Here is a 17,853-nt window from a genome sequence, read left to right as displayed (position 1 = left end):
AGGAAATGGCTTTGAGCAGAAGCCGGGATCAGTGGGTCTCACATCGGAGTGCTGAGGGCCCGTGGAGCATCACCCAGGCCTGGGGTTCCACGGAAGGACACTGGGGGCACCTCCTGGAATAGGGCAGCTCTTCGGGAAGCGGCGGGGGGGGAGGGGGGAGGGAGTGGGAGGGTCCACCCCAGTTTGCAGGGTCGTGGTTTGGGTGTGGCCTCGGTAGCATTGCTCGATCCCTCCAGAGGCTCTGCTCAGGGCTGGGGAAGCATTGCATGATGACTGAGGGGCGGGGGGCAGTTCGCAGTATCTGGCGCGGGGGAGCTCTGGTATTGCATGGGGACGAGAAGCTCCCGGGCACTGCACGGAGCTGCACCTCCGTAGAGGTATTGCGCAGGGATGAGGCGATCCCCCCGGGGTTATGGTACGGAGGTGAGATCGCCCCCAGAGGCGTGGCATGGAGCTGCTTCCTTCGGGGGGCATTGCACGGAGTTGAGGACCCTTCAAGATCACTGCGTGGGGATGAGAATTCCCCAGCCACCGCCGGGAGCATTACAGGGGGCCTCGGCCATTCGACCCCGGTCCGCTGCTGCTGCTGCTGCTGCTGCTGCTGCTGCTGCTGCTGCTGCTGCTGCTGCTGCTGCTGCTGCTGCTGCTGCTGCTGCTGCTGCTGCTGCTGCTGCCGCCGCCGCCGCCGCCGCCGCCGCCGCCGCCCCGGGCAGCGCGCGGGGAGGGCGGAGCTCCGCGACTACGGAGCGGGCGGCGGAACGGAAAAACGCTCTGATTTGCATACCACCTCCACTCCAGCCAATGAGAAAACGATGCTGGCGGTGTAAAGTGGACGGGCGGATGAAACTACCAATGGGAGGTGAACAGAGGGGCGGGGCGAAGGGACAGGGAGACCCGGCCGGCGCGAGCGCCCGGTGCCACTCGGAGCCGGGCTGCGGCGGACCGCGGGCGGCGGCGGTGGGCAGGTGGGGTCAGGATGGCGTGAGGTGGGGCGTTGCGGGATGGGATTGGGGGGCGGGTTGGAAAGAGCTTCACGCGTGGGCTCGAGTGGTCCCCGACTCGTGCTGGCTGCGAAGCGTCCCAAGGAGGAGAGGGGGGAAAGGAGCGTCACGCCCACGGAGGCCGAGGGGACACGGAGGGGACGAGGGAGGGACCCGGGGGTGGGCACGCGTCCGTAGCGCTGTGTCTTTGGGTTCGCTCCGCTCGAGGAATTGTGCTCGTTCCCACGGAGCAGCGCAGCGCATCCCTCGCGGCAGAACCAGAGTCGGGATTGGAATGGAGGTTGAAAATTAGGACTGAGATTAGGATCAGGATTGGGATTGGGCTCGGGACTGGGACCAGGATTAGGATTGGAATTGGGACTGGGATCAGGATTGGGATTAGGATCAGTATTAAGATTGGGATTGGGACCAAGGTTACAATTGAGATGGGGACCGGGGCCCATCAGTACTGCAGTGCCCAAAGAGGGAATTTATTTTCAGAGTTGTCAGAAGATGAGGTTGTATCTGAACAGCTGTGTTCAGATATAATGACTTTCCTAATGGCATTGACCAAAAATACCCCTGAGTGCAGGCAGCAGTGTGTGGTTTCATTCAGGATGGGTGCAGCAGCATAGCCAAAGTAAATGGGGCATCTTGTTCAGATCCCTTTGTTTCCTCCCTCTGTAGCTGTTTGGGTCTCCCAAATCATCTGGATTTTATTTTTTATTTTTTATTTTGTTTTGTTTTGTTTTTTGCACCCAACCCACACCTGGCAGGATGTGCTGCTGTCACACCAAGTGTTCCCTGGGTGTCCTGAACTATGGAAGTTACAACCTGTAAGGAGTAACCCAGGGTTGAGCCAAGCCAGTGTCCTCGTGGTGCTGTGGCAGGAGATGCCACGTGAGTCCTGGACCCCATTGTGTGACATTACACTACCTTGGTGAGCCAGGATATGGGATAGTGGGGAGGAAATATGGGATGGGAGGAGAAGATATAGGGTGGGAGGAGGAAATATGGGGCAGGAGGAGGAATATGGGTTTCTGTGGAGGTGCTGGAGAAGTGATTGTTGGTGGAACCCTGGGAGGGAAAAAGTGATGGTGAGATAGTAGGGAGTGGCCCTGGATGTGGCCATTGTGTGACCCTGGAGGTGTGCTGGAAGAGCCTCAGTGATGGCTGTGGTTTGACACAGAGGTGGCCGTGGTGTGGCCATTATATGGCCCTGGAGGTGGCCATACGTGGGATCCAGTGCCGGGGGACCTGAAGAACATGGACTGCATGTTTCCTTGAGGTCCCTTTGGGATGAGGAGGGATGTGGAACAGTTCCCTCTGAGCAGGAAGAGAGCAGTGCCAGAGATTTCTAGAAAGCAGACCCCAAACCACCCTGCTCAGAACATCCCTGTGCTGCTCTGCAATTAGGTGGGTTTTAATTGCAGATGTGCACAAGGAGAAAGCTCGCTGGGAACCTTTGAGTCGCTCCACCTGGATACCCAGTCCTGCCCACCTTTGTTAGTGCCTGGAGGGTAATTAGCTGCTGGATGAGCCCAGGGAGAGGCGGGCTCAAATTTGGCCAATGCTTCCACACCATTGTTGAGTGCTGATGAGAGCTTTGCTGAGCTCTGAGTTGTGCCACTGTTTCCCAGCTCATTACCTTCTACTCTAGTTACTGCGGGGGTCTGTGCGCACAAAGAGGTGGGGACATGCATTCCAAAAGCATCCCTGGGCACTTGCGCAGAGCCTCATGTCAATCTTTAACACCCAGCACAGGGAGAACACCGAGAAACACTGCCCAGATAGGAGCAGACCTGCTTAGGAGCTGCAGAAATTGGGGGTAAGGCGCTGGTGGTGGTGTGTTCTGCAAAGTGGGGCATTTCTAGAGCTCTGGAAAGGAGTTGCTCACAAACAGTAGTGCTGCTCGTGGAGAATTACCCTAATTAAAGGTAGTCCCATTTCAAGGATATTTTTAAATTTACGTTAGTTGCCTAATTAAATAAAACTGGGCATAGGCAGTGTTGTCTTGTTTGCCAGCAACAGTGTTTCTGGCTTGCGCCCCGCTTGCCAGTGAAAGGCAGCACAGTGTGCACTGTTGGTGTGTGCACCCTTGTGTGTGCAGCACTGGTTTGTACATACTAGTATGTGGCTATACTATGCATATGTGTGCATAGGTGGCTGTGCACATTGTGCATGCACATATAGTTGTGCACATTTGCATGCACGTGTGGCTCAGCAGAGGTTTCAGAACCTGCTCTTGCAGTAGCTTCCATACATCCAACTGTACCTTCTCTTGAGCGCTGCTTTGCAGGCAGACATTGGGGTCTGTTCCCTGTACAGGTGTGCGGGGCTCTTGGTGTGCATGGATTGATGTGTTGGGATTTCACACTGTGCTCACAAAATGCTGCTGCGGATGGTAAGTGGCGAAATAGAGCCCACTGATTACGGGGGAGCTGTTGCAGTTGAGGCTCACCTGGCCAAAATGGACAGGTGCATTGCAAAAGCCCTCTGTTACAAGCAGTGAGATGCCGTTATAACAATTTAATGTTCCTTTCCAGATTTATCCAGGAAAAAACACTAACTTGGAAAAGAACTGGCATACTAGAAATCCCTTGTTTGCCCCATGCGGTATTGATGTGCGCTCCTTGTACGTGGGGATGCAGAGCAGCAGAGGCACAGCAGCAGAGCCCAGTTAAGTTTGCTCCGTGGCCTGCAGGCTGTGTTTGGGTGTGCAGACAGGAGCAAATCTGTTCTGTTTTTTTTTCAGCCTGGAAGGAAACAAGACCACGTTCCCCTCTATTGTGTGAGCAGCACTGAGCTCATGGAAGCACTGCTGTCCACAGAGCAGAGATTTGTAGATACCCATTCAAGTACATACCACTTCTCCATTTTTGAGTCACATTATATAGGTTTTACACACATTCTATCATCTGTCTATGATATATATGGTTACACAGAGGGATGGGTGGTCTCCTTGCTGCCACCACGCTTTGTCCTGGCTTTGCAGCCCCCGGGGGCACAGAGCTGAGCTGCAACTGACCTGTGAAGCTGTAGCGACTGCGTGTAGCACTGGGTATTCCTTGCAAGCACAGGAGTTGGCATTTGCTTTAATGAAAGCTGCCCTGGAGCAGCACCTGGTGTGTCTCTGGGTGCTGTTGGGGGTGTTCTTTCCTCCCTCCTGAGTTGCAACACTTTGCACAGTATTTATTAGAGAAAACCGTTTGCTCTGTCGGAGGGAAGTGAAACTGCAGTGTGGTGAGGAGACACACAGCGTGTCCCTTGTTGCCATATGAGGCAGCATTTGGGAACAGTGGGGTCCCACTTGGGGCTGTATGCGTGCCAAGCCAGGACCCTCCCTTTTTCGCTGCCTCCCCCTTTCCTCCCAGCTCCTGACAACCTCCAGGAGAGACACTGCAAAGTTTCCACTTGTAGCTGGAAAGTTCCCGGTATTGTGATTTCTAGGAAATGCAGGCTGGGATGGTGGCAGAACGGGGTCCTGTCAGACTTTGGCCTCTCCTTTCATTGTTGGGAATGAGCGGCCAGTTTTTACGGGGCAGGTTTTGGTGCTGGTGCCGTATCCAGTGCGGTCCTGGGGTGTTGCTCTCAGAGGGTTTGTGTCCAGGTGCTGAAGCCTCTGGGTTTGTCTTGGTTTTAAAACGTTTATTACAGCTCTTAAGTTACAGGTGTACACTGAAATGGTGTGAAGCCACCCTGTTGTGGTTACATGTCACAGTTAGGACATTTCCCATTGTGCCCACATTCACATGGATTCCTCCTGGCCCTGCAGCCTCTGGTACATGGCTCCCAGCAGGGAGTCATTGCTGCTGGGCACAGCTTTGGAGAATGAATGTGATGCTGGACCCGGCCGATCATTCTGGCCTGAGAGAGCACCAGCCCTGGCGTGGAGCAGAGCTTAGGGAGCAGCAGCCTTCCTCCGATGGATTGCTTCCTGTTAATCACTCAGGAGCCCCACCAGCCTTCCCTGGCTGTGCTTGTGCCTCCACAAGGCTGGAGATGAGCAGAAGCAGAGTCACCTTCTCTCTCTGTTTTGATAGATGAAGGTTTCTGAGCTCTGTCCCAATACACAGTGGCCCTGTAGGCTGCATCCCTCCCTCTGTTGCTGACGCAGGGCATCGCCCCCCCCACTCCTCCCTGTGCCTTGGCCAGCTGCCCTGGATAGCTGCACTAATTGCTTACGTAGAAAAATAACGAGGAGGATGCGTGTGGTGTATTTTTAGATATCTCTTGGTGGGATTTGGCGACTGGTGATACAGAGGTGGCATCTCCCGAGCCATCTTCTGTGCCCCCATGGTGACGCTTGATGCACCCAGGGAAGCTCTGCCTCAACAGGCTTTGGAAGGCTTGCTGTTCTTTGTATACATGGATGGGGATGATCTGAGCTCCGTGGGGTCTTGCTGTATTTCTGCTGTGCAGTGTGCTGGTGGCTGCAGCCAGGAGCACATGGGCTGGATGCAGGGCACCTTAGAGCGGGAGGTGGGAAGCTGATGGATGCTGCAGGATGGGCCATTCAGCTGAAAACGATGTAGAAATACCCTGAGCTTCCCAACTGCCCTCCTTGCACCAGTGCTCTTGGTGCTTTTAGGGGTTGCCATCCAAAATCTCTGCAGAGCAGGGGAAGTGGAGCAAATGCAGCATCTCATCAGACATAGCCCCAAAGACTTATAACGGGGCACTGCAGCGGCAGTTCTCTTCTTTCTCTGTTCACTCCTTCCTCGTGGAGCCCTTTGTGTCTTGCTGGTTTCCTGTGCTGGGAAGGCTGGAGTTGGGTTTGTCCCACTCAGCCCAGGCGCAGTTGTTCTCACAGTGTGACTGATCTGCCTTGGGAGCTGAAAACATCCTTTCTTTGCTGTTTATGAGGCCTCGAATGGATGATTTCTAATGTTGGTTGGCGTCAGCTTCCACATGAAAGGCTGTGGGAAAGTTTGGCAATTACACTGACTTTTATAGATCTGTTTTATGTTTCAAAAACCCTTGCTTTCTATTTCTGTGTTGTATGGTTCCTTGATTACGTGTTGCACAGTAGTGTAGCGACCAAAACAAGTCATCCCATCTAAGGGAAATCATCAGGAAATGGTTTTTTTCCTCAACCAGAAGCATTTATGTTCTCACTGGGCAGCGTTTGTCCAGCTCTGCCACGGATGAAAGCCGTGGTTGTCCATCGCCGTGGCGAGGCACACAGCAGCCTACACAGAGTTCAGGTGCCTGGCTGCATGGGTTTTGCATCATGTCCTTGCAGTGCTTCCCCATGCAAACTGCACTGTGTTCTGCTTGTATTTTGTTTCAGCAAAATGTTCAGTGCCACCGATGTGGGCACAGTCTGCTGGCTGCAGCACACTCTTCTCCTGTACAGTTGTTGCTTTGGGCAGCACTTTGCCCCAAAAACTCATTTCTTGCAGTCTTCTAGCAGATATTCTTTGTTGGAATTCTGTTGGCACTGTGTTTGCACTGCCCTGCTTTGCCTTTACGTCTTCCCATTGGGGTGAGACCATGTGGTAATCCACAGCATCAGGGCTGACCCACAGCCTCAGCACCTTTTTGGGTCTTTTTGGGCAAGAGGAACGATGCATGCCTGGGTTTGGGCCATTCACTTAAGAATAATGCAGCCTCTGACGGAACAGGAACTCGTTCCTCGTGGAAAATAATCCTCATCAGTGCGTGGCGTAGCTCGAAGCACAGCATTGTGCAAACTTTCAGACAGCATATAAGAGGGGCTGAGTTGAGGGAAGGAAGAGCTCTGAGGGCTCTGCTTTTCCCCTCAGAGCATCTCAGCCTCTCAGCTTCACCACTTTTCGTGGTGTCTGCTGATAAAGGTGCCTGAAATCTCTCTTTTGGTGTTTATTACTCTTTGGGCTGAAGGCCAGCATCTTGTTAGGACTGCAGTCGTGCTGGTGGAGCGTCCCCCCAGAAGGCCCCAGTAGGTTGGGTGCAGCCAACAGCGCCGAGCTCCTGCATTATGCTGTGCACTGGGAGCCCCTTGGTTGGCACCCTTTGACCTGTTGGCACATTTTGTTGGTAAAACCCTTTCTGGGAGACTCTCTGTAGCAGTATGAGAGGACCCAGGGGTGAGAACTAGCAGGACATGACTGTCTCCATCATGGTGCCGCAGCGTGGATCCGGCTGCCAGGGCAGCTCAGTGCCTGCCGCTGGAGCTGCGTGTGCTTGTGGTTCAACAGCGCTGAGCTTGGGTGGCCCCTGGGAAGGGATTTTCCGCTCTGCATGCTTGAGATGTTCTCTAAACTTCCTGCACGGCTAGCAGCACTAGGGCTCTGTAGTTCTTAACCCTTTCCCCCTCCTCCTGTCCCTCCATCCTCTCCCTAGCTGTGCTGCTTCTGCCTGGGGACAATGACAACTGACGAGGCCACCAAGCCTGAAGGTGAGGTGCAGGCAGCTGCGCTGGCGGAGCGTGGGGAGGACATCACACCTACCCGTGACCGCGGCGTGCTGAAGGTGAGTGGGACCTGCAGTTGTGGCCATTTGTCATGGCCCTGGGGCCGTGTTCTGTCCCTGTATTCCTGGTAAGACGGACACTTCTGAGCATCGAAGGATGGAGCGAACACACTGCACACGGGTTCAGTCTGCTGAATGAATTTCACTGCTATTGTGTTTCTAATCAGATTATTAGCCTCAAATTCCACAAAGCATTTTTGTGTGTGACTCACAGACATTAGAAAGAGCACATTACTTAGGTCATGCAGTCTGCCTCGCAGCTCCTGGTTCTCATTCGGGGCCATTTCTGGATAGTTCTGCTTACCAGCACTTGCTCTTCTCCAGCTGAACAGGACCTTCCCTCTAATAATAGCATCCTCCCCTGTTGGGAACTGCTTGTTCCAGGCTGTAGCAATATAAAAGAAAAAAAAACAAGCGTTGACAAGAAGCGAGGAGTGAAACAACACACCCCCATGAGTAAAGCCCCATGCAGGGGGAACTGCACTGGTGTGGGGCTGGGTTTTAGGAATCAGATGGCTTGCCTACTGCCTTCCCCTGTGTTAGGGCAGCATTGCAGGAGAGGGTTTAAATGTGTACACATGCCTGTATTTTTTTTTTATAATGGATATATATGCATCCTAAGCTCAGCGCAGACTCTTTCCTGTGGGTGGATTTTCTCCGTAGATCATCAAGAGACCCGGGAACGAGGATGAGTTCCCTATGATTGGAGACAAGGTGTATGTGCACTATAAGGGCAAGCTGTCCAATGGCAAGAAGTTTGACTCCAGCCGCGACCGCAACGAGCCCTTTATCTTCAGCCTGGGCAAGGGTAAGGGGACGAGGGACTCCCGTGTCCCCATGGGATTAAGGAACAGCTTTCTGGGGTCCCGCTCTTGTGGGCTTTCTTTTTTTTTTTGGGTTCCTTCCTGATGCCACCTCTCTCCCAGGCCAGGTGATCAAGGCATGGGACATCGGGGTTGCTACCATGAAGAAGGGTGAGGTCTGCTACTTGCTGTGCAAACCGGAGTACGCCTACGGGGCTGCTGGCAGTGCTCCTAAAATCCCCTCCAATGCCACCCTTTTTTTCGAGGCAAGTACAGGGCTGGGAGATCTCTCTGCTTTCTGCCTTGCCAGCCAGCTCTGAGAAAGAGGAAAAAAAAAAAAGCCAAACAAAAAACAGCTTGCATTCCTGAAACGTGTCCCTCTGCTCCAGGAACCAATGCCAGTGTTTTTTCAGCAATGTGTGTCTGAGCCGAGAGTCTGCGGTGGGGAGCAGCCCTGTGGGGAGAGCCGGCACAGCCTGGCTGTGCAAAGGCACGCGAGTGGGGAAACAGCTCGGGAACACCTCCAGGGGTTAAAAATCTGCTCCTGTGCTCCCCCTGCACCTCTCAGCCACGGCTGCGCTCTTCCCTGCAGGATTAATAAACTCAGTTTTGCTGTTACTTTGTGCTGCACTTCAGGTACTGGATGTGGCCCAATTTCTAATAAATTGGGTGTATTATGCTGTGGCTTGGAGCTGGCTTTTATGGGCAACTTCTGCTTGTCAGCTGAGCACAGAATTAGTTTGCTTGGCTCTCCGGCTTGGGGATGAACTGTTGCTTTGTGGATTTTCTGTTGTTTTTCTCCTCTCCTTCCTCTCCACCCACAGTTCTGCCTACCTTCCCTTTAATCCTTTAGATAGAGTTGCTTGATTTCAAAGGCGAGGACCTGTTTGAGGATGGAGGGATCATCCGGAGGATCAAGAGGAAAGGAGAAGGCTATTCCAATCCCAACGAAGGTGCTACAGTGGAAAGTGAGTACTGGGTTGGGAGCTGCCCTTGGCACAGCATGTGACAGCTGTTCCAGAACTGCTGGCTCGGAGGGTTTTACTGGAAAACCTTGAGCTGCGGGAGCAGCCAGCTGGGGATGGAGCCACTGCTCAAGGACGGACCGCACTCTGTTTCTCCAGTCCCTATGGGGTCTTGGGGTCAGCCTCTTTCTTTTTTGTTTGCCCCTCCCTTGTCTATGAGTGGCTCCAGGATGTGGTTGTATCCAGGACCAGTGAGGTGGATGCTGAAAACTCAGGCTGTGAGTTGGATTTCAGCCTGTAGCACTGGGATTGCTGAGGTTTTTACTTAGTGTGCAGCTTGCCGGGTGCTTGGGCACATCTTTTTGTCCAGAGGAGGAGGCAGCAGCCTCTCTGGTCTCCTTGTTGCTACGCTTATTGCTGTTTTGGTGGTTTTCATTGCATCCGCTGCAGCATGGGCTCTTTTCCTTCTCATGTGGCCAGAGGACAGTTTCAAACTTCTGGTCATAGCTGATGGGGGATGAATTAACACAAAAGGGGTCTGTGGATTCAGTGTGGTCCATAGTGCATTGCAGTTCATTCTGTCCAGTTCCTCGCTCCCTCTCTGTAAGCGGGACTGAGTGATTCTGGTCATGTTTATGGAGCGAGCATCTTACTCAGGTGGGGAGAGCCAGGCTTTTGTTTCTCCTCCTGCGAACAACTCAGCCATAGAAGTGGAACTAACATGCCATCTCTGTAAGGCATCTAGTTTCTTATCCCCATTCCAGAGCTCCTGTTCGTTCAAGAGAGTCCAATTAACTTCCATTAGTGAAGGTGAAATTAGATCTGAACTTACAAAACTCACTGTCTGTTCCTCTCACAGACTTTCTTAAGACGATGTTCTTGTCTCATGCTGATCTATCTGCCTGTCACGTGGCTGGACCCTGCTGGGAGTAGGGTTTCAGGCTGCCTTCCCCATCTCTGAGGTTAACCTGAGAAACAGGCTAAACAAAATGACAACCAGCCCCATTTCCTCCTGCCTTTTTAACACTGGAGCTCTGTGTGGGGCTGCGTTTCTCTGCACCTCAAAGCTGACCTGTTCCTATTTCAAGTGGATGCTTGGTTGCAAGCAAACACAGAGAACAGGAGCACACACACAGTCAGGATAATAGAGATGAATTCCCTCGGAGGCAGTGCTGCGTAGAGCAGGAGCACTGCGCCAAGGTGGCTACGGGTCCTTTGCACCAACCTGCGATCTGGGGCCAGAGACCGTAAATGCATCCCAAGGAGAAAAGATGCAAAGGAGCAGTGAGCCAACCTGGCAGTCTTGCAGGGAAACATTTTGGGTGCAGAGAGGCTTTTTATTTTTCAAATGCATTGCTGTTTACCTCAGAGTACTTTGCTTGAGGCTGGTTTGCAGGGTCACCCAGCAGCAGAGGTGGGACCCCAAGGAGCAGCTTTGGTTTATGGGAGTGCACAGGCAAACTCTCTGTTCTTCTCGCTTCCCACCAAATCCAGCATCAGGGATAGCTCCCAGGTGCCCGAAACCTCTGTTTGAACCATGCTGGGGAAACATGTGCACTAACCAGGGCGAGCACCTCCAGGCTGGAGTTTCATAAGCAGTTCTATCAGTTAGAGTTTTACAGGCTGTAGTTTGCAGGTCCATTTCCTAAAACACGGGCTGCAGTCAAAATCCCACATTCCAGCTTTTGTTACAACCTTTCCCCACCCCCTCCCCCTCCTCTCCATTTTAATCTGAGTACAAATTGCTGTCAGCACATCAAGTTCATGTGCCAGCCGCACTCGGTACACTGTGTTCTGAGCTCTTCAAAAACAAAATCACTGCAGGCACCGGGAGAACAATAAGTCAGCACTGCAGCCGAAGGGATGTGCAGAGCCCGGCGGGGGCTTTTCTTGCTGTAATCCAAGAGCAACCGCAGCCAGCTGACCTGCTTCAGATAGCGCTGAAATGCTCCTAGAAACCGGAGCAGAGATTTCCCCGTTGCTAGTGTACAATTAGAATAGAAGGAAAACTCTTCTGCTTCTCTTGAAGCAAGGGCTGGGAGCTCATATTCTTCTGGGCATACTGTTGTGAGGAGGGCTTATGGGATCACTGCTGTGTTCTGCTGGTGACAGGTGACCCAGGGATCCGCAGTGCCGTGTGCTTGGTGCAGGGCCACGGACAATGGGTGCAGAAAACACAAGCAGAGACAGCAAGGAGCCGTGAGGTTGGTGGGCTGCTTGTGCTTTAGGCTGAACGTTCCATTTTCCCAAGGAGATCAGCAGGGTTTAGCCCTGGAGTGGACTTGCAGGAGTGTTTTCCATCATGCAGCCTGGCTGCACAAAGCAGAGTGCTGTCCTCGGCAGCGCATCAATGAATGGCCAAATCATCCCCACTTAGAAAAGGGGTTAGTTTCTTCCCAAGGCTCTCACCTCTCCCCATTTTACTGACATTTATATTGGCAGTAGAAACCTTTCTGGCTTCTCAGCAGCATGCGTGTGAGAAGCTCATGTCCATCCATCCATGCTGTTGGGTTCTGCAGCAGTGAGCAGCTGCAACATACTTAAGCACTTTTGGAAGCATTAATGCCTAACCATGATTTTTTTTTTTCCCTTGTTGAAGGCTTTTGGGGAGTTTTCCTGCAGTAGGTGGGAGTGTCTTATGAGATTGCTTTTATTTTGTTTGCTTTGAGTGCAGGGAACACCCGCTGTCCCCCATGCGCACACCATCCTCAGGATTGAATAAATGAGGAACGATCTCAGGGTGGAAATCATGCCAGGAGCACCAGGTGGCAAATTTGCCGGGTCTGCTGTTCGTTCTCCAGCTCCATGGGCTGGAACAGTGTGCTTATTGGTTGAAGACAAAAAATATAAATGTTTATTTTGTACTTTCGGTTCAGTAGAGGCAGGAGAACATGGCCTTGTTTTCGAGGTGTAATGCGAGCGTACAGTGTAGTATAGGAGATCTGTAATCACCGTGATAAACTCCACGTGGCAGTGTGCCAGGAGCAGTATCCAGTTCCAGTAAGGCTGACTCGTGCAGTGCAGCACAAGAGGAACATATTAGTCATAATGTTTATCTGTTGTCTGGTCCTTGCTGGGATGAGATATGGCTGCACTGCTTTTTAGCAATGTTCTTCAAGCCCTCCCACCCCTGTCTGCTCACTGTCTCCCCTGATGCTTCCAAGGCTCTGGCTCAGCTTGGGGGAGGATGTGGGATTTTGGGGTCTTGTGGTCGGTCACTGGATGGAACTGCCCCATCTCTGCTCCCGCTTCCTTAAGTGCCACCTATATGCAAAATCCCTTGGAAAATGGTTTATGGGGAGCCACAGGGCTCAGGGCCCACACGGTGCTGACTGCCTGTGGTCTTCACTCTGTCCCACAGTTCACCTGGAAGGGTTCTGTGGTGGAACCCGCTTTGACTGCAAGGATGTGAAGTTTGTAGTGGGCGAAGGAGAGGACCACGACATCCCTATTGGCATTGACAAAGCGCTGGAGAAGATGCAGAGGGGAGAGCACTGTGTCCTCTACCTAGGGCCACGGTAAGGGATTCTGCGCCCATGCTGCTCGGTGCAGGGTTGAAACTTCCAATATTGGAGGCCATTGGAGCATTTGTGAAAATGCAAATGTGCCAACAGAACTTCTCTGGGATATGTTAGTATCACCAGCAGGGAATGCCAGAGTGGTAAGTGGGAGGCAGGTACTTGAAAGGGGTTTTATCCAGCTGTTGGCGCTCAGGAAATCACTGTTCCTTGTCCTGACGCATGATGAAAGCTGTGTAAAGCCAGGTCTGATGCACCTGTGTGCATCTGGAGATGCACATGTGTAATGCATCGTATGCTGCAGCATATATTTGCTTCTAGAGGATAATAGCACTCCAACCCAACAGCATTAGCATGGAGCCGGTTGTGAGAACAGCAAGCCACTTGGTTGTGTGCTTGCTAAAATGAAGATACAGGGGATTTAGCTTTCCTCCTGCTTTTTAAAGATGCTGGTTGATGAAGGGGGGTATTTAGGAGGAGAATGGCCGAGTCAGCAGAGGAAGGAAGGGGCTGGGGGGAGGCTGGTCCTGGGGGGAGGCTGTGGGTGCCCTGACCTCCCCCCCGAAAGCTTCTTGCTTCTTCCCTACAGATACGGCTTCGGCGAGGCAGGGAAACCCAAGTACGGCATTCAGGCGAACGCTGAGCTGGTGTACGAGGTCACGCTGAAAAGCTTTGAGAAGGTGAGGGCAGGACTCCCCCGCACTCCCCACACTGTGCTCACCCTTTGTCCCTGGCCTGGCTGCGCCAGGGCCCCTGCCGAAGTGGAGACGTCAGCAAGGATCGCTGTGTTCTTAATTTGTTCTTGTGTGTTAGTTTGTTTCATTTTTCTGGCCAAGCTCCAAGGCTGGTCCTCTTATTTGTTCCTAACCTTGTTCCTTTTGTACTTTTTTTCTATCTCCTTGGGCTGCACAGAAAAAAAAATATTAAGATTTGAGTCCTGATGGGAGAGGGTTGGGGTGAATGCTGGAGGGGCTGGGGATGGGGACAGGGACTGGGGACAGCATAGGGATAGGGCAGGTGCTGCTGGTCCCCTAACCTTGGCTGGAGCAGGGATGATGCCAAGACCCTATGCTGGGGAGAGATCTTCCTTTTTTTTTTTTTTTTTTTTCATTCTGTGGGGTTGCTATGTGTGTACCACAGTGGACAAATCATGCTGTATAGCTGGGCTCAGAGTGCATCCTATCCCTGCAGTAGTTACTCTGCACCCCAAGGCATGCCCTTTGTGTGCTCCATGAATGTTTCCTATTCCCTATCTGCTCCACTCCTTCAAATTCAGCACTCTGTCCTGTGCAAGACCACCTTGCTGAGCCCCACTCTATTAAAGAGAAATCCTCCAAAGCTTCCTGGGGCTGTCTGGATTGTGGCATCCCATTAACTTTGCTCTTCTTACCGCTTCCTAAGGGTGTGCATGCAGGTGGGTCTGGTGCTTTGGAGTTGCATGGTGTGTTGATCTGGCGCTGTTCCCACCCTGCAACTGCTGCTATGCCTTGGGGTGGTGGCTCTGAGCTTGTCTTTGCAGGCCAAAGAGTCATGGGAGATGGACACCAAAGAGAAGCTGGAGCAGGCTGCCATCGTCAAGGAGAAGGGGACAATGTACTTCAAGGTTTGTGACACCTGGATAGAAGCAGGGAGCTTGCACTGCTGGGCCCTTGGAGCAAGTCCTGGTTCACCTCACTGGGTCTTCAAGGAGTAAAAATATCAGAAATGTCCCCTCCCAAAAAGTGCCAGTCCTCTGCCAAGTCCTCTCCCTGCGTAACAAATACACTCCATAGGCAACGCAGCATTACTGGGGCCATGCAGCCTCATCCACTCCTGCCTGCCCAGCTATTCGCTGTCCTCAGCAGATCCACTGTCTTTCTGAGTCTGGATTCATAAAGTAGAATCATAGAACCGTGGAATGATTGGGTTGAATGAGAACTTAAAGATCATGAAACTATGGAACGGTTGGGTCAGAAGGGCCCTCGCAGCCCTGCCGCCTTCCTCCCCACCTCAGGACACCACCAGGGATGGGGCACCTTCTGGGCAGAAGTGCTGGATAACCTCACTGCCCTCTGAGTAAAAAGCTCTGCCTAACATCAAACCTAAACTTCCCCTTTTTATTTTAAACCCTTCCCCGTATCCTGTTTTTGCTCCATCTCAGGAAGGCAAATACCTGCAGGCGGTGATTCAGTATGGGAAGATCGTGTCCTGGCTGGAGATGGAGTATGGCTTGTCAGAGAAGGAGTCAAAAGCCTCCGATTCCTTCCTGCTGGCTGCCTTCCTCAACCTGGCCATGTGCTATCTGAAGCTGCGCGAGTACACCAAAGCTGTTGAGTGCTGTGATAAGGTATGGGAGCACAACTTTTGTTTTACTCTTCCTTTCCTATTCAGTTTGTCTTCGCAGCAGTTTCCAAAGGGCACTGTGTTGGTGGCATTAAGAACACTTAACTATTTTATAAAAGGCTCAAATTTACAATTGTTTGAGTTGGAAGGGACCTTTGAAGGCCGTCTGGTCCCACTCCCTGAGCTGCACAGTGATACCCACAGCTCCGTCAGATTCTCAGAGCCCTGTCCAGCCCCGACCTTGGGTGTCTTCAGAATTAGGCATCCACCAAAATTTAGGAATCTTGCCTCTGGTTCTTCATTGCATAAGGCTTGCTGCCTTAACTCAAATGGAAGTTACCAATGAGACGCATCTGTGGCTCTCAGGAAGCTTTCACTATAAGGAAATAACATGAAGCTGGGACAAAAACTCACAGTATCCATAGTGAACACGCTGCTGAGGGTTGCTGGGTTCTGGAGAACTCTGTGCTTGCAGGCGCTGGGGCTGGACCAGGACAACGAGAAGGGCTTGTACCGGCGGGGTGAGGCCCGGCTGCTGATGAACGAGTTTGAGCTGGCAAAATGTGACTTTCAGAAAGTGCTAGAGGTGAACCCACAGAACAAAGCAGCCAGGTCGCAGATTGCCGTCTGCCAGAAGAAGACAAAGGAGCACAATGAGCGGGACAGGAGGATCTACGCCAACATGTTTGCCAAGTTTGCTGAGAGGGATGCAAAGGTTTGTCGTGCCTGGAGGTTGGGTTTGGGATGCTCAGCATGGTGATGGGGCTGAAACAGAGCAAATGGAGACTGGGACAAGGATGGAGGTCTGGATGGCAGTTACAGGTCACGCGTGGGCTGCAGCTGTAGGTCATGCATGAGTTCATAGAATTTTAGAATCACCACGGTTGGATAATACCTACACAATCATGCAGTCCAACCATCTACCTATCACCAATATTTTCCACTAAACCATGTCCCTCAGTACAACATCTAAATGTTTCTTGAACACCTCCAGGGTCAGTGACTCCACCACCTCCCTGGGCAGCCCTTTCCAGCACCTGGCCACTCTCTTGGAGAAGTATTTCCTAATGTCCAACCTGAATCTCCCCTGGTGCAACTTCAGGCCATGAGGGTCGTATATGTGCTACAGCTATAGGTCTGTGTGGGCTGTGGCTGTAGTTCACTTATGGACTGCAGCTGTAGGGCTGAATGGGCTGCAGCTATAGACTGTGTGTGGGTTGACAGAGCAGCATGGGAAGGAACCCCTTGGTTCTTGGTCTGTTGCACACAGAAGCTGTTGTCAGGTGCTCACTTGTCGATTAAAGTGTTTAGGACATGGGCCCGTGACAGCTGGCAACAGATTTGGTGTTTGTGCTCCAGGTGCTGTCCCCTGCCTGTGGCGATTGATGACATGGGTAAAGCAAAATCTCAGCCGCTCTCTGGCAAGGCCGGGGGGAGTTTGAGACATGATAGTATGAATTTCCTGAATCATATAACCCAACACTCTGCTCCTCTGCTTATATAAGAGATCGCTTTCTTGTAATAGGCTCTTATCCAAAATTCCTTCAAACAAAAACCAATGCACAGTGTACCATAACGGGAGAGGACAACTTTGCAGTCTGTGTGAGTCATTTTTGGTATAATCTCTTCTGAACCAGTGTCTGAAAATGAGGCGGTGGAATATGTGAGTGCAGTGGACAGGGAGCAGCTGTGGCCCAGCACCAGGAGGTGGGTAGGGAGCGGGGCTGTGCTCAGCTGCCAGCTGTACGTGGGCTGCAGGATGTTGTCCTGCACCCGTGGGTCTGGCTGCAGCTATAGCTTGTTGTGTATGGGCTGCACCAATTGATTGGCTGCAGCTATATCTCCATGTATAGACCACAGGTACTGCCCAGCACGTGGACTACAGCTCCATAGCCCATCATTCCTGTTTCTTGCTCTGTATTTCTCTTTCAGGAAGCAGCCAGCAAAACCAGAGTAGAAAAAGAGGCAGCGACAGCATCATGTGATGAAGGCAAAGAGACAGAGGGGCACGTATGATGGAGGAGGTGGCAGAAGGGCAAGCCTCCTGCCTTCAGCCTGTGCCAAGAACTTTGCCAGGACTCAGGACCTGCTGGTGTTTCCTTGTAAAGTTTGTTCCAGTTTGTGTGATTGTGGAAGCAAAAGTGCCTCGCAGAGATCAGACCAGCCCGGTGCTGCTGCCAGCTGCGAGCAGTTGGATGGTGTGGGACCACCACCAGTGGAACAACCGCCTTCGCAGGGGTGGGGGACAAAGAAATCAAAGCTGGAACTCCTGGCTTCAGGAGGCTCACCTTGCTCTATGTCCTCTGGGAGCAACTGGGATGTCGAAGCAGTGTGGCAGGTTGCAACCAAGCCTTCCTCATGCACTGCCTTCCTCCTCTTTCTTCTCACTGTAGGGCTGGGGGAGCTGCAACAGGGTGTCCGGACCCCACTGTGCTCACTGGTTGTGTTCCCTGTTCAAATTTTTCAACAGAGGTTTCATGGCCCATAGGAACAAAAATAATTAAAAAAAAAGAAAAAAAAAAAAAAAGAAAGAAAGAAAAAAAAAAAAGGAGAGAAGCAGTGGTCAGGGATCAAAGGGGAGGTTCTTGTGGAACTGGTGCTGCACGGTGCCATCCTCCAGCCAGCCCTGTGAGAAAGGATGTGGGCACTGCCTGCAGAGAACAGCTTTCAAGTTTTTATTTTTACTGTCTGGTCTTTGTAATACCCATTGGAAGCTGGAAAATAGAGAACTGAAAAAAAAAATAAAAATTGGTTAAAATAGAAAAGTGCTTCTCTGCTCCATCCCAGAGGGGATGCAGCAGTTTGAGTG

At 52.0% G+C, this 17,853-nt stretch overlaps 1 protein-coding gene across 6 annotated transcripts; it reads left to right on the top strand.

Annotated features, from left to right (window-relative positions):
- The first annotated feature begins 244 nt into the window (after positions 1 to 244).
- FKBP5 (FKBP prolyl isomerase 5) lies at positions 245 to 17,789 on the top strand. Of its 6 annotated transcripts, XM_042888013.1 has the most exons (13): positions 920 to 965; positions 1,757 to 1,920; positions 3,309 to 3,384; positions 7,308 to 7,436; positions 8,100 to 8,244; positions 8,363 to 8,505; positions 9,093 to 9,207; positions 12,566 to 12,722; positions 13,312 to 13,402; positions 14,242 to 14,325; positions 14,863 to 15,048; positions 15,520 to 15,759; positions 16,977 to 17,789. In XM_042888013.1, the coding sequence occupies exons 3-13, from the start codon at positions 3,370 to 3,372 to the stop codon at positions 17,058 to 17,060; spliced, it is 1,389 nt and encodes a 462-aa protein (XP_042743947.1). In that variant the 5' UTR covers positions 920 to 965; positions 1,757 to 1,920; positions 3,309 to 3,369; the 3' UTR covers positions 17,061 to 17,789. The 6 variants fall into 6 exon arrangements, with proteins under 6 accessions (XP_042743944.1, XP_042743949.1, XP_042743947.1 ...); XM_042888014.1 differs by lacking the exon at positions 3,309 to 3,384; XM_042888010.1 differs by lacking the exons at positions 920 to 965; positions 1,757 to 1,920; positions 3,309 to 3,384 and adding an exon at positions 245 to 377.
- Positions 17,790 to 17,853: the final 64 nt, after the last annotated feature.

The sequence above is a fragment of the Lagopus leucura genome, unplaced genomic scaffold, assembly GCF_019238085.1.
Source record: "Lagopus leucura isolate 7727_CA_CO unplaced genomic scaffold, USGS_WTPT01 Super-Scaffold_100136, whole genome shotgun sequence".
In the NCBI taxonomy this organism is placed as follows: Eukaryota; Metazoa; Chordata; class Aves; order Galliformes; family Phasianidae; genus Lagopus; species Lagopus leucura.
The sequence above is the reverse complement of the archived record's forward strand: the minus strand, read 5'-3'. Positions and strand labels throughout refer to the sequence as shown.